The sequence below is a fragment of the Lithobates pipiens genome, unplaced genomic scaffold (genome assembly GCF_037356315.1).
Source record: "Lithobates pipiens isolate NorthernLeopardFrog02 unplaced genomic scaffold, aLitPip1_a1.2 Scaffold_18, whole genome shotgun sequence".
Taxonomy (NCBI): Eukaryota; Metazoa; Chordata; class Amphibia; order Anura; family Ranidae; genus Lithobates; species Lithobates pipiens.
In genome coordinates this window covers 607,127,448-607,142,986 of record NW_027507758.1, presented here as the reverse complement: position 1 = coordinate 607,142,986, position 15,539 = coordinate 607,127,448, and the positions used below count along the sequence as shown (strand labels likewise).

Here is a 15,539-nt window from a genome sequence, read left to right as displayed (position 1 = left end):
CTGCGCTCCAGACCTTGAAATCATTGAAAGTAGCCAGTCAACAAACGGAAAAAAAAATAAAAAATAAAATAAATAATAAAAAAAAAAAAAAAAAAGAAGAGAAAAAGGCTTGATCTCTTTCCTGACTACCACCACCGATTTTGCATTAGAGAGGTGACAGTAGTTAATGAAACTCAGCACCAAAAGGGCATAAGGCAGTTGAAGGTTAGTTTTTTTGTTTTTTTTTTTTGTTTTCTATCAGCACCAATCCCATAAATTCTCTACACTTGGTGTATAATGTATAAAATATGGAGTGGAGACAACTTTTCCCCACCCCAGACCGTAGCGTGGATGGTTCAATACTGTTTTCTCCTATGTAGAACAACAAAGAATAGTCTTCTTTTTTTTTTCATTTGTTACTTACAAAACATAGAGAATATCTTTGTATACCTACAGCAACCAGAAACAAAAGCTGTTGGCAAGCTTTTTTTCTTTGTGTGGTTTTTTTTTTGTGTTTTTTTTGTCTTTTCAATAAGCTGTGGGTTTTTTTTTTTTTCTCGTAAACAAAAATAAGGTTCCTCTGAACAACGAGCATTAAAGAGAAGACTCATACTGTAGAAGCTCGTACAAGAGAGGACCGTCTCTATATCTAATACCTACAGCTGTGGGGGTGATATATTGAAGAATGTTGATAGTCCTCCTTAACCGTCTGTCCACGAAATGAGCATCCCAGGCTGGGTATCTTTTTCTTGGCATGTCAATCTTTATGAGGGGCCCTTCTGGGTAATAAGGGCGCCCGGATGGAGTCGATGGCACCATTGGTCTCACCTGGAAAACGGGCAAGCACGTGTCAGTCGCCAGATCATCCTGTTGCTCCGCCACTCCTCTGGTGGGCGTCGCCTGGGCCCCCCGGTGCCCGGGGGTTTGTGGCGCCATGGGCTCAACATCGGGAGGCAAAGGGATGCCCCAGAGCAGCTCGGCGCAACAGGAGCTGGCAAATATCTTAGCTCGTGGCCCCATGGGATGCAACACGCCGTAATACAGGAGCATGAATGCGATCCCGGCGGCGAAGCTAAGAAAAACACAACACAGTGCTGGCACAGCATAGGAGTCAGTTGTGTTAGGATCTCTGTAGAAGTACCACAGGAACGTCAAGGCAGCGTTCTCTGTCAGGATAACAGTGTAGTAAGCGAACATTCTATAACGAGTCCGGCCTTCTTTTACGTTAAACCAGCAAAAGATGTACACAATTCCTACCACCATGTTGAAGAGGACCTCCTCCCACTTAGACATACAGAAGTCTGTCCCACCATGAATGATCCAGAAGGCCATGATGCACCAATGGACGACTACAAAGATCCCAAAATAGAGCTGGAAGATTGAAGCGAAGAGCGCGAATGAGATAACCCGGGACGATATGGTGAAGAGTCGCCAGAAGAGGTGGATGAGCGCTCCTCTGTAGCTCATGCTCTTCTTGTCATCCCGGGAGTCCCGTAGAAGCTTGTGATAGGAGGCTAGCACCCAAGCTAGGGACATCAGAGAGGCCACAGAGGAGACACCTGCCAGGAGATAATCATAGAAGAAGCTTAGGATGATTACATTATTCATGGTCATGATGCACAATGTCACATGCTGCCCATAGACAGGTATACCTCTGTAGTAGGTATACTTCTGTAGTAGGTATTCACATTCAGCAGGGCCTGTTTTGTAATGCTGATATTGTTTTGCAGGTCATCCATGTAGCTTCCTCAATTCAAAGACGTGTCAAAAACTTGCCTCAGTATTTATAGCCACACGGGTAACTCAAATTACCTTAATCCAATCACCATGGGATGTGTCAAGGAAGATGTTGATTGTCCAGGAATAGAGAGGTGAACTTCAACACCATCTGTCACCCACACATAATGAATCACACCTCCAGCCATGTGGCTCCAACGATCAGGATTGAGACTGCAGGAAAAGGGGATGGAGGAGGTGCAGTGTTTTATTGTTGCGGAAAATCGCTCCCCCATCTACAGACTGACAGAGGTAGTGACAGCAGCATCACTACTCCTGTCAGTCGAGTGCTAGAAATGGTGAGGAGAGGAGAGAGCCAGGAGGAGGTGTGGGCTGTACTCTTTCACTTTTCAGCTCCTCTCCTGTGCAGTGCTCCTGTATTAGGGCAAACACACTTGCTAGCACTAGGCTGAGTATGCGATCCATTACTAATACAATATACATAATATACATATTACACACATTTAATATCTCACAAAAGTGAGTACACCCCTCACATTTTTGTAAATACTTTATTATATCTTTTCATGTGACAACACTGAAGAAATTACACTTTGCTACAATGTAAAGTAGTGAGTGTACAGTTTGTAGAACAATTCATATTTACTGTCCCCTCAAAATAACTCAACACACAGCCATTAATGTCTAAAACTACTGGCAACAAAAGTGAGTACACCCCTAAGTAAAAATGTCCAAATTTGGCCCAAAGTGTCAATATTTTGTGCGGCCACCATTATTTTCCAGCACTGCCTTAACCCTCTTGGGCATGGAGTTCACCAGAGCTTCAAAGGTTGTCACTGGAGTCCTCTTCCACTCCTCCATGACGACATCACGGAGCTGGTGGATATTAGAGACCTTGCGCTCCTCCACATTCCGTTTGAGGATGCCCCACAGATGCTCAATAAGGTTTAGGTCTGGAGACATGCTTGGCCAGTCCATCACATTTACCCTCAGCTTCTTTAGCAAGGCAGTGGTCATCTTGGAGGTGTGTTTGGGGTCAGTATTGTGTTGGAATACTGCCCTGCGGCCCAGTCTCTGAAGGGAGGGGATCATGATCTGCTTCAGTATGTCACAGTACATGTTGGCATTCATGGTTCCCTCAATGAACTGTGGCTCCCCAGTGCCAGCAGCACTCACTCAGCCCCAGACCATGACACTCCCACCACCATGCTTGACCGTAGGCAAGACACACTTGTCTTTGTACTCCTCACCTGGTTGCCACCACACACGCTCAACACCATCTGAACCAAATAAGTTTATCTTGGCCACAGGACATGGTTCCAGTAATCCAGTCTTCAGCAAACTGTTTGTGGGCTTTCTTGTTCATCATCTTTAGAAGAGGCTTCCATCTGGGATGACAGCCATGCAGACCAATTTGATGCAGCGTGTGGCGTATGGTCTGAGCTGTGAAAGGCTGACCCCCCCCACCCCTTCAACCTCTGCAGCAATGCTGGCAGCACTCATATGCCTATTTCCCAAAGACAACCTCTGGATATGACACTGAGCACGAGCACTCAACCATGGTTGACCATAGCGAGGCCTGATCTGAGTAGAACCTGTCCTGTTAAACCACTGTATGGGTCTTTGCCACCATGCTGTAGCTCAGTTTCAGGGTCTTGGCAATCTTTTTATAGCTTAGGCCATCTTCATGTTGAGCGACAATTCTTTTTTTCAGAGCTTCAGAGAGTTCTTTGCCATTAGGTGCCATGAACCTAATGGCAAATGAACTTCCAGTGACCAGTATGAGAGAGTGAGACCGATAACACCAAATTTAACACACCTGCTCCCCATTCACATCTGAGACCTCGTAACACTAATGAGTCACATGACACCGGGGAGGGAAAATGGCTAATTGGACCCAATTTGAACATTTTCACGTAAGGGTGTTCTCACTTTTGTTGCCAGCGGTTTAGACATTAATGGCTGTGTGTTGAGTTATTTTGAGGGGACAGCAAATTTACACTGTTATATAAGCTGTACACTCACTACTTTACATTGTAGCAAAGTGTCATTTCTTCAGTGTTGTCACATGAAAAGATAGAATAAAATATTTCCAAAAATGTGAGGAGTTTACTCACTTTTGTGAGATACTGTATATACAATATTATGTCAAAAGTAACAGCTTCAACTCTTCTGGGGAAGCTGACCACAAGGTTTAGGAGTGTGTCTATGGGAATGTTTGACCATTCTTCCAGAAGCGCATTTGTGAGGCCGGGCACTGCTGTTGGACAAGTAGGTCTGGCTCGCAGTCTCTGCTCTAATTTATCTCAAAGGTGTTCCTACTGGATTGAGGTTGGGACTCTGTGCAGGCCAGTCAAGTTCCTCCACCCCAAACTCACTCATCCACGTCTTTATGGACCTTGCTTTGTGCACTGGTGAGCAGTCATGTTGTAAAAGGAAGGGGCCATCCCAAAGCTGTTCCCACAAAGTTGGGAGCATGAAATTGTCCAAAATGCCTTGGTATGATGACACCTTAAGAGTTCCCGTCACTGGAACTAAGGGGCCAAGCCCAACCCCTGAAAAACAACCCCACACCATAACCCCTGCTACCTCCACCAAATTATTTTGACCCGTGTACAAAGCCAGGTCCATAAAGACATGGATGAGTGAATTTGGGATGGAGAAACTTGACTGGTCTGCACAGAGTCCTGACCTCAACCTGATAGAACACCTTTGGGATGAATTAGAGCCGAAGCGGCGAGCCAGGCCTTCCCGTCAAACATCAGTGCCTGACCTCACAAATGCGCTTCTGGAAGAATGGTCCAACATTCCCATAGACACACTCCTAAACCTTGTGGACGTCCTTCCCAGAAGAGTTGAAGCTGTTATAGCTGCAAAGGGTGGGCCAACTCAATATTGAACCCTACGGACTAAGTAGGGCATGTAAAGGCAGGTGTCCATATACTTTTGACACCATAGTGTAATTTTTTTTTTTTTTGCAAGTATTTCAAACAAACTTCTTTCACGTTGTCATTATGGGGTATTGTTTGTAGAATTCTGAGGAAAATAATGAATTTCATTAATTTTAGAATAAGGCTATAACATAACATAAAATGTGGAAAAAGTGAAGTGCTGTGAATATTTTCTGGATGCACTGTATGGTTTTTATACATTCATATGCGTACTGTTTACATGTTTATTGTTCATAGATTTACAGTAAGCCTCACCCACATTACTAGCTTCTGAATGAAATGACAGCTCATGTCGGAGCCGCTGTACTAACAAGCCAATTTTTATACAGCGATCCCCCCTGCTATGCTATTGTGGTCTGATAGGGGGACGGCCCCCCGACAGCACACTCCAGTCAGCTGAATGGGATCTGGTCGGCAGACCTTTTTTCGGTCATGACCGTTCAAAAGAAGGCTTCTGTTGGACCGGCTGCCATACACGGGGACCGATGCAGCCTGACATTCGGCCCGTGTGTACTAGGCTTTAAACGGACATGTTATTTTTGCCTAATCCATTTCTGGAGCACCCTTATGAATGTATGCATAAGTTCCATTTTAATGTCACTGGGTGCGGCCAGTTGCCCTTTGCGAGGTCACCACACCCACCCACTGATAGGCGGGGCTTCTACAACATCATGTGATTGGAATTATTTGTTATATTAAGACTGTCAATGCAACATCTTAAATTGGCTCAGAGCAAGAGGGGATCTCCCCTCGAAAGCCATCTGGAAGGTCCCCCGGCTTGATGGGATTAGTCTTGGTGACCTGGTTTCTTTGTGTCCACTGTGGACCCTGATATGCTTTTGTCATTGATTTGTTTGTGAGTTTACTTCCTTTTATTTAGTATTAAAGATACCACTTAGGGCCGGGATGTTTTGGGAATGGACTCCAAGGACTGGGATGATGTGTGGGATTTCCCATTTAAAATACTGGTTTCCCTGAGAGACCGCCTCATTCAATACAAGATCATCCATAGGTCATATCTTACTCCCGCTCGGGTACACAGAATGAAGTCTTCTCTCTCCCCAGAATGCTGGCATTGTGACCATGCCCCCGGGGACTTAATCCACATCTTTTGGTCCTGCCTGGTAATTACAGGATTCTTGTTACAAATTCTTCTAGACGTGAATGGTCTGCTAAGTATCTCTATTGATCTATCCCCAAGAATATGACTGCTGGGGCTGGTGGAGAACTTGGTGCCCAGAGTGGCTGAGAGAACCTTGTTGGGTCTCCTGCTGTTCTATGCCCAGAAATCCATTGTCCTATGCTGGAAGCGAAAGACTCCTACCTCTATAGGCTTATGGAAAACACTTGTTAACAATGTGATACCCCTTTACAGAGACAGCTATAGAGGCTGTCCGAAGAAACATGACAGAGTCTGGAGTAAGGGGTTAGTGGAACCCAACACTGCTGCAACAAATTAGGTTACTTCTCTGATATATGATGGCTCTCCTTAAAGTGGTTGTAAACCCTTACAAACCACTTTGACCTACAGGTAAGCCTAGCTTAAGGCTTACCTGTAGGTCCAAGAAATATCTCCTAAACCTACACGGTTTAGGAGATATTTGCCAAAATATAGGCACAGCGGCGTGTAGGCGCACTGAGTGTGCCGCTGTCAACGGCGCTATGCCGCGAGCGGCGGCTCCCGTGCGCATGCGCAAGGGTGACGTCATCGCGGCTTTGTCGAATGACAGCGGCGGAGCAGCGAGACCCACCGAGAAGATGGATGCTCCGGACTACAGGGGACAGCGGTGACTTCGCTGGCTCCTGTGTCAGGTAAGTGACACATAATGGACTACTATGCGATGCATAGTAGTCCATTATGCTTTACCTTTGCAGGGAATCAAAGAGGAAGTAAACCCATCAGGGTTTACTTCCTCTTTAACATCCTAATAGACCAACCCGGATTAACGAGATATTCTAGGTGAGCTAGCTCATTGTCAGTCCACCCATGGAGCAGGAGCCATGACAACCTATTGTTGTTATACTAGTCATAGATATTCTAATGGTCCTTGATTTTGTAACAATATCTTGTTTCCCCTGCATGGGTCCCTTCCCTGTTAATAGTCAGACGTTGGTTTAAATGTTGTGTATTGTTTTGTGTTTGTTACGAAAAAAGTTTTTCAAAAGACACCACTTGGGTAATGTGCAAGGCTGGTGCGCCCTCTTTTCTTTTTTTTGCAGTATTCCCAATGGGTTCTCCCCGACCCATAGAGGGCAGAAAAAAAGCCTGTGCCTTTTATTAGAACTGGAACTATCAAGGACCCGTGATCCATCCACCACCATTACAGCACCCTTGAGCGCAGAAGTTTGTTGTTTTTTTTTTCTATAGTTGCCAGCTTGTTAATATAGGAGTGCCGTCACATTGGGACTGTGCAGGGTTTCTTCTGCCGTTTTACATGGAAGGTCCATGTCCAACATCAATGCGCACTTCTGGGCTCCGTGTGAACCCTGATTGGCAGATCAAGAGCTGTGCAGTAGCTGAGGCAAACAGATGGCTCCTGGCAGTGGGATCCCAATTGCAGAAGACAATCAAACTCATAAATAATGGGAGTGAGGGGTGCAGTTTGGCATTTTTACCCAGGTACTAAATGGCCTAATCCCATCACTGTCAAAGATTAACACCTTTTCCATATTTCCTGGCACCATGGTGATTGGATTATGTAATTAGAAAATTTTAGTTTCACAGACTTTCATGCCTGTCATCTTGTTCCATCTTGAACAACCAACATCTGCTTGGACAGATTCAACGGTGATTGTATAAAGGTAACCAAGTTATCCATGAAGATATAAGTGTTGGGCTATGTTCCTGAGATCTAAACCTGAAGGGTCAACCTGGAGCAGTGAAACAATTTTTGGCATTCCTGATCTATATAATTGAATCTATAAATTGTTTTATATTATCATTTTCATTTTGGCAAATTCATTACCTCTGTTTACATTGGGACCTTCTCCCATACATGAAGCACCTCCAGTTGAACCTTCCAGGACTTATCAATAAGGGTGGCTAATGTAACTTACCCTGCTCCTCAGAGTCCATTCACACAGGGGCAACTTTGGATCTGACTTGAAGTCGTCCCAAGTTGCCTCAAGTCGCGCAACATGATAAAACCAATGTAAGTGAATGAGAGCCGTCTTAAAGCACACTGCTGAAGTCGCTCTGACTTCAGAAAATGTTCCTGTACTACTTCAATCCGACTTCTAGGCAACTTGTACCCATTGATTTCAATGAAAGTCGCCTCCAAGTCGGAACCCCTGTCTTAACTGAAGCAACTTTCCAGGAAGTAAAAATAGTTTTCTAGGCAAACCCTTCCCTCCCACAGAGCCGATTATTATGCGATTGGCCACTGGCAAAGTCCCCTGTCCTGGAGGCAACATCAAGTTGCCTTGTAAGTTGCCTCAAGTCGTGCTGTGATTCATACTCAAGTCGTGTCCAAGTTGCCTCCCAAAGTCTCGCTGGAAGTCGTGTTGCCCCTGTGTGAATGGGCTCTCATGGTTGGAAGATGTAGCAGATAATAATAGCAGATCAGGGTGCAATAGACATTTTTTCAACCTTATCATGGGAAGTCTACTCTCTCTCTATATACAAAATCATTCCCTCCAGTATGTTTGTGAAGGTTCTCATTTATCTAGGTCACGGCATACCTCAGGGGGTTGGAAACCAGGCACACATTCTCGGGTGGGTGTGAGTGTATTCCCACTCCCAATGGCATGGTATAGCTATCTAGTTGAGTAGCTGCGTTATTTGTTCAGGAGATTCAGCTGACCTGTTCAGGAATTTGTTCAGGAGATTCAGCTGTATTTGTGCCTATAGCAGTAACGTTCTCCACTACTCCATATCTCATCTTACTCTCACATTGAGTTGGCCCGACCCCAGGAGCAGAGAAGGAACAAAACAGGCTACCCCTAGGCCGGCCATAGACGATTCAGATCTCCAAGGTTCAAACCATATTTGGGCAGGCTGAATTGATCCATCAATCAACTTGGGTACAACCAACCTTTCCGGATTTTACATACGATTATTGCTAGCGGCTGGTATAACCGCTAGCAATAATCACTGTCTTCTCCCGGCAGGGATGGCTTTCCCCGATCCCCCGCTGGGAGAATACAATGGCTTGGCGGGAGAGATTCCCCTGTCAACACTGTCTGTGGTTGCAGGAAAGAAATTTGCTCTCTGTATGGCCTGCCTTACTGAACACTTTATAAAATACTATGATTTGTGTTACCCTCTGTAAGAAGCAACAGCAATTGTAAACTTTTTTAAGGTCCTTTAAGGATTTATAGAAGGCCCTGGAAAAAAAAAATCTTAATTTCAAAGTGGCCTGTCACTATGCTAAACTTAATGGCCCCTTTCATACGGGATCTGTTTTTCTCAGGAGGGGATCCTGTCCATTGATCATCTGCTGAGCTGAGTGGAGTAGGCAAATGACAGGTCTGTGTCTGCTCAGCTAATACAGAGAGAGTGACACAGCCTGCTCTGCTCTATGGGCCATCAGATGTAAACGGACCAGCTGTCCATTTACACTTGACTACCCTCTGATCCGGCCAGGTGGAAGGGAACGCATACCCTCCCGTTTGTTTTTGCTGGATCAGATCGGATTGAGGTACACTGATGATTGCCACTTCTCTATGTTTATGAAAAGTTGTCCTTAAGTACACCGGGTAAGTAACAATTCCGGCAGGGTCAATCTCCGGAGTCCCCTGCAGCTCATTGGTTCTTTTTGCTGACGTGCACTTCACTACAGGTGCCATTAATCATGTAGAGGTCATTAAGAGGAACCAGTGAAAGCTGTGGGGTGTGAAGGTGCAGGAATTGGGGCGATCTGAGGTATGGATGTGCAGGAATTGGGATGATCTGCGGTATGGAGGTGCAGGAATTGGGAGTATTCTGAGGTGTGAAGATAGCGGAAAAGGGGTGATCAGAGGTGCGAAGGTGCAGGAATTGGGTGATCTGATCTGAAGTATGAAGGTGCAGGAATTGGAGCATTCTATGGTGTGAAGATGGAGGAATTGAGGCGATCTGAGGTGTGATTGTGCAAGAATTAGGGTGAGCTGAGGTCAGAAGGTGCGGGATTTGGAGTGACCTCTGGTCTGTTGGTGCAGGAATTGTGGTGATCTGAGGTCTGAAGATGCAGGAATTGGGGTGGTCTGAGGTCTAAAGATGCAGGAATTGGGGTGATCTGAGGTCTGAAGGTGCAGGAATTGGGGTGGACTGAGGTCTAAAGTTGCAGGAATTGGGGTGATCTGAGGTCTGAAGATGCAGGAATTGGGGTGGTCTGAGGTCTGAAGATGCAGGAATTGGGGTGGTCTGAGGTCTAAAGATGCAGGAATTGGGGTGATCTGAGGTCTGAAGGTGCAGGAATTGGTGTGATGTGAAGTCCGATGATGCAGGAATTGAAAGGTGATCTGAGGTCAGAGGGTGTAAGAATTGGGGTGACCTGAGGTCTGATGGTGCAGAAATTGGGGTGATCTGACATTTGATTGTGCAGGAATTGGGGCAATACGAGGTGTGATATTGCAGGAACTAGGATTATGTGTGAAGGTGAAGGAAATGGGGTGATCTGAGGTATGATGGTGCAAGAATTGGGGTGATCTGAGAAGAGAAGGTGCAGAAATTGGGGTGATCTGAGGTGTGAAGTTACAGGAATTGGGATGATCTGAGATGTGAAGGTGCAGGAATTGGAGCAATCTAAATTGTGAATGTGCAGGAATTGGGGTGATCTGAGGTCTAATTGTACAGGATTTGGTGATCTGAAGTAGGGAGGTGCAAAAATTGGGACCGATCTGAGTTCAAAAGTTGCAGGAATTGAGGTGATCTGAGGTCAGAAGGTGCAGGATTTGGGGTGATCTGAGGTCAGAAGGTGAAGGAATTATGTCTGATCTGAGGTGTAAAGTTACAGCAATTGGGGGTATTGGGGTATTTGAGTCATTATCCATAACCAAGAACCCTGGATGAGGAAAGGGTGATAAAATGATGAACTCATCACCTCAGCCCATAGACCCATGCCACGACTGGTGCCATACTGCAATCCCAGACCCAGTCTGCAAGATATGAACCTGAACAATACATTGATGATTATCTCAGTACAGTGTGTACACAAGGATAACTCTTATTAAGGTGCAGATATTGGGGTGACCTGAGTTGTGAAGGTACAGGAATTGGGGCTGATCTGAAGTGCAAAGGTGCAGGAACTGGGGTCTGAGGAGTGGGGTTGCAGGAACTAGGGTGATCTGAAGTCTGAAAGTGCAGGAGCTGGGGTGATCGGAGGTGTGATGGTGCAGAAATTGAGGTGACTTGATGTTGAAGGTGCAAGAATTGGGGTGATCTGAGGTTAGAAGGTGCAGGAATCGGGGTGATCTGGGGTCAGAAGGTGCAGGAATTTGGGTGATCTTAGGTCAGAATGTACAGGAATTGGAGTGATCTAAGGTGTGATGGTGCAGGATTTGGAGTAATCTGAGGTCTGATGGTGCAGAAATTGGGCAAATCTGAGGTGTGAGATTGCAGGAACTAGGATAATATGAGGATGGTGTGAAGGTGCAGGAAATAGGGTGATCAGAGGTGTGAAGGTGCAGGAATTTGGGTTATCTGAGGGTGCAAGTATTGAGGTGATCTGAGGTAAGAATATGCAGGAATTGGGGTTCAGAAGGTGAAGAAACTGGGGGGATCAGAGATGTGATGGTGCTGGGGTGGAGGTGATCTGAGGTGTGAAGGTGCAGGAATTGAGGTGATCTGAGGTCAGAAGGTGCAGGATTTGGGGTGATCTGAGGTCTGAAGGTGAAGGAATTGGGTCTGATATGAAGTGTGAAGTTACAGCAATTGGGGGTATTGGGGGATTTGAGTCATTATCCATAACCAAGAACCCTGGATGAGGAAAGGGTGCTAGAATGATGAACTCATCACCTCAGCCCATAGACCCATGCCATGACTGGTGCCATACTGCAATCCTAGACCCAGTCTGCACGATATGAACCTGAACGATACATTGATGATTATCTCAGTACAGTGTGTACACAAGGATAACTCTCATTAAGGTGCAGATATTGGGGTGATCTGAGTTGTGAAGGAACAGGAATTGAGGTGATCTGAGGTGTGAAGGTACAGGAATTGGGGCTGATCTGAAGTGTAAAGGTGCAGGAACTGGGGTCTGAGGAGTGGGGTTGCAGGAACTAGGGTGAACCGAAGTCTGAAAGTGCAGGAACTGGGTTCATCTGAGGTGTGATGGTGCAGAAATTGAGGTGTCCTGGTGTGAGAAGGTGCAAGAATTTTGGTGATCTGAGGTCAGAAGGTGCAGAAATTGGGGTGATCTTAGGTCAGAAGGTACAGGAATTGGAGTGATCTAAGGTGTGATGGTGCAGGATTTGGAGTAATCTGAGGTATGGTGATGCAGGAATTGGGGCTGATCTAAGGTGTGAAGGTACCAAAATTGGGGTGACCTGATGTCAGAAGGTGCAGGAATTGGGGTGATCTGAAGTCAGAAGATGCTGGAATTGATCTGAGGTTTGATGGTGCAGAAATTGGGAAAATCTGAGGTGTGAGATTGCAGGAACTAGGATAATCTGAGGATGGTGTAAAGGTGCAGGAGATAGGGTGATCAGAGGTGTGAATGTGGAGGAATTGGAGCGATGTGAGGAGTGAAGGTGCAGGAATTGGGGTTATCTGAGCTCTGATGGTGCAAGTATTGAGGTGATCTGAGGTAAGAATATGCAGGAATTGGGGTCCAGAAGGTGAAGAAATTGGGGCGATTAGAGATGTAATGGTGCTGGAGTGAGGGTGACCTGAGGTGTGAAGATGCAGGAATTGGGGTGATCTTAGGTATGGTGGTGCAGAAATTGGGTGTGACACAAGATGTAAAGATACAAGAATAGGGGCAATCGGAGGTGTAAAGGTGCAGGAATTGGGGTTATCTGAGGTGTGAAGATGCAGGGATTGGGGTGATCTTAGGTGTGAAAATGCAGGAATTGGGGTGATCTTAGGTGTGAAAATGCAGGAATTGGGGTGATCTTAGGTATGGTGGTGCAGAAATTGGGTGTGACACATAATGTGAAACATTTTGCTGACCCTTAGTACTCTTAGTGCTAGTAGAATTAGTCACATTAAATTGAACCTGTTCTGTAATGTTGAAGATGTTTCCCGCCCCTCTCTTGTCCAAGTGGCTTCTTTATTCTTGCACAATAAGCATCTATCTTGACACATTCCATGGTTATTAGAATAAGGCGACCATGTGGATAAAAAATGCTGAAGTATGTTCCGGACATTTATTAGAAATGGAGAGTCTACTTGGTTTCGTTGTGAGACATCTTCACTATTACAGAACAAGTCCAGTTGAATGTGACCCTCTACTACAAGTTCATTTCATCCAGCTGTATCTACAATTCTGCCCTTTGAGTCATTACCCATAACCAACAACCCTGGGTGAGGAGAGGAAACTTGAAGGATGAACTCATCGCCTCAGCCCATAGACCCATTCCATGACTGGTACAGCTGCCATACTGCATTCCCTGACCCTGTCTGCAAGATAAGAACCTGAATGGTACGTTGACGATGTTCTCAGCACAGTGTATGCGCTCTACCCAACACGAGGATAACTCACATGGAAGCGTGTCCGCCCGGTTCTTCTGTATCATTATGCAGATTTGTAGCACCAGTTGGGGGGCGCTCTCGAGGAATGTCTCCAGGAGGCGTAACATGTTGACGTCTGCATATTCATACATCATAGCCCAATAAAAGCGACGTCGGTGTTCCTTTTGCCTCTGGCTCTGAATGCCCAAGTACATGGTTCGAATGTATCTAAAGAGAACACAAAAAAACAAAACAAAAAAAAAAGGTTAATGCCATTTGGGTGCTTTGGTAAACTAACAGTTGCAAAGAGTCTATCGCATTCATATGTAGATCGAAGGTGTGCATATGCCATCACTTAAACAAACCTTCTGTGAATAAATAAACTACCACAATAGCAGACAGACATGTGGTTCTCAATGGAAACAAAGTGTGACGACCATCACACTCATAATCCATTGACATGTTCTCCAGCTCCCCACACCTCAGTATGGACAGAGAGCTGGAGGAAGCGTCTGCAGGAGCCTGGCAATGGACCCACCGTCCACTAATCGTAGTTACAATGCTTTGCAAAAACATAAATAAATGCACATTTTTCCTGAAAATATATAAAAAAAAAATTGTGAAAGGTTGACTATCCTTTAGTGAATTTAGCTGGGGCTATTCATGATAATCATTGTAAAAGTGTCATGATGTATTTCTGAATGTGTTCACTAGATGGCGATCCAGCACAAGACTAGCACACCCTGCGCCATAAGCTTTTCAACAAGGAACACTTAAAAATTGGGGTCATGTAAGGACAGCCAAAAAAATACCAGCAAGAACCTATCAGTGTACCAATGGAAATTAATTCAAAGTGTTTGCCACTTTATAGATTTGAAGAGTATTCATTTTACCGCTGTTTAAAATACCGTATTTGCCGGCGTATAAGACGACTGGGCGTATAAGACGACCCCCTATTTTTCAAGTGAAACATAGGTTTTGGGCAATACTCGCGGTATAAGACTACCCCCCTTCTGAGGCAACACCATTTTAAAAAAACATTAGAACGATTAAAAAATACAAAGCAAGAATGCCAACTACTCATACGCGATGCTGTGTTATGTCATAAAGTAAATCAAACAATAATAACACAAACAGAGATCTATTGAATACCACAACTCTGGAAAGTAGAATTTTTCACTAACCAAACCTATACCACTTTTGGGTTACATTCTATGGGAATTGTCCACCAAAATGCATTTAATAACCCCCCTGTCATATCTCCCAGATTTACCTGTCCCTCTTGGGTGCCTGGGACTTGAAAGGCAAACAGCAGGATGTATAGTAGTAGATCAGTGAATGGATTTACCCAGGGAAGTATGGTGAGCGGTGTATTATTTTAATGAATACAACGCCTGCTTGGATTGGCAGAGGCTGTAGCATCATCAGCCCTTACCTCTCTCTCTCTCTCTCAAAGCCAATCCGAGCAGGCTACTCTATGTAGCCTGCTTGGATTGGCAGAGGTTGTTACTCCAATCCAAGCAGGCTCTGTATTCATTAATAGAATACATTGCTCGCCGGGATTGGCTCAACGGCGTATACTGTTTGTAGTTAAAACCACATACAGTATTAGCAGACATTTGGGGGCTGACATCCATCGGGCAGCATTGTATACCTGTATACCCGGCGTATAAGACGACCCCCGATCTTTGGGCATTTTTTTTAAGTGTAAAAGGTAGTCTTATACGCCAGCAAATACAGTATTTGCATTTAGGTAAAAAATGTTTGTTTGTTGAGGACCATAAAACTTGAACCCCACCCAATCAGAATCAATAAACCTTCATAATTAACGACCAAGCTTGCCTCCTAGGATGGTAACAGGGCCCGTTTAAAACGTCCTGGTCCATTGCAATGCATTATTGCACGGCGCATTGTACGTCAACAAGTCTTTGCATCACTACAGCTTATTCAAAGCAACGCCCAAAAAAAATCAGACATGCCTAATTTTTTCTCTTACCAACTAGTGCACTACTGAGTGTAGCAATGCGGTGCAACACGTGCTGTGAAGGTTGCAGGAGTGTATTCCTGAGGTTTGAATGAGCCTTTAGTAATTATTTTAAAACGTGATCAGCATTGGTGGAAGTTAATTTTTATAAATTAGGAGACAGTCTCACATTTTGGCAATGTACCATCCCAGCTATCATTGGTGGCTATGTCCAAAAACCCCCTTTACTCTTCCCTTTGGTTCTGCAGAACGTGTCAACTGACTGGACCTTGACCATCGTCAGTTATCAGAA

The 15,539-nt window shown here is 45.0% G+C and overlaps 1 protein-coding gene across 1 annotated transcript in view; it reads right to left on the bottom strand.

Moving 5' to 3' along the window:
- Nucleotides 1-391: 391 nt before the first annotated feature.
- XKR6 (XK related 6) overlaps nucleotides 392-15,539 on the bottom strand; it is a 287,145-nt gene continuing 271,997 nt past the window's right edge. The window contains exons 2-3 of the mRNA XM_077489282.1: nucleotides 13,295-13,491; nucleotides 392-1,538 (exon numbers count right to left, since the gene is read on the bottom strand). Of these exons, the coding sequence (XP_077345408.1) occupies nucleotides 574-1,538; nucleotides 13,295-13,491 (1,162 nt within the window). The 3' untranslated portion in view covers nucleotides 392-573. The remainder of the gene's footprint in view (nucleotides 1,539-13,294; nucleotides 13,492-15,539) is intronic.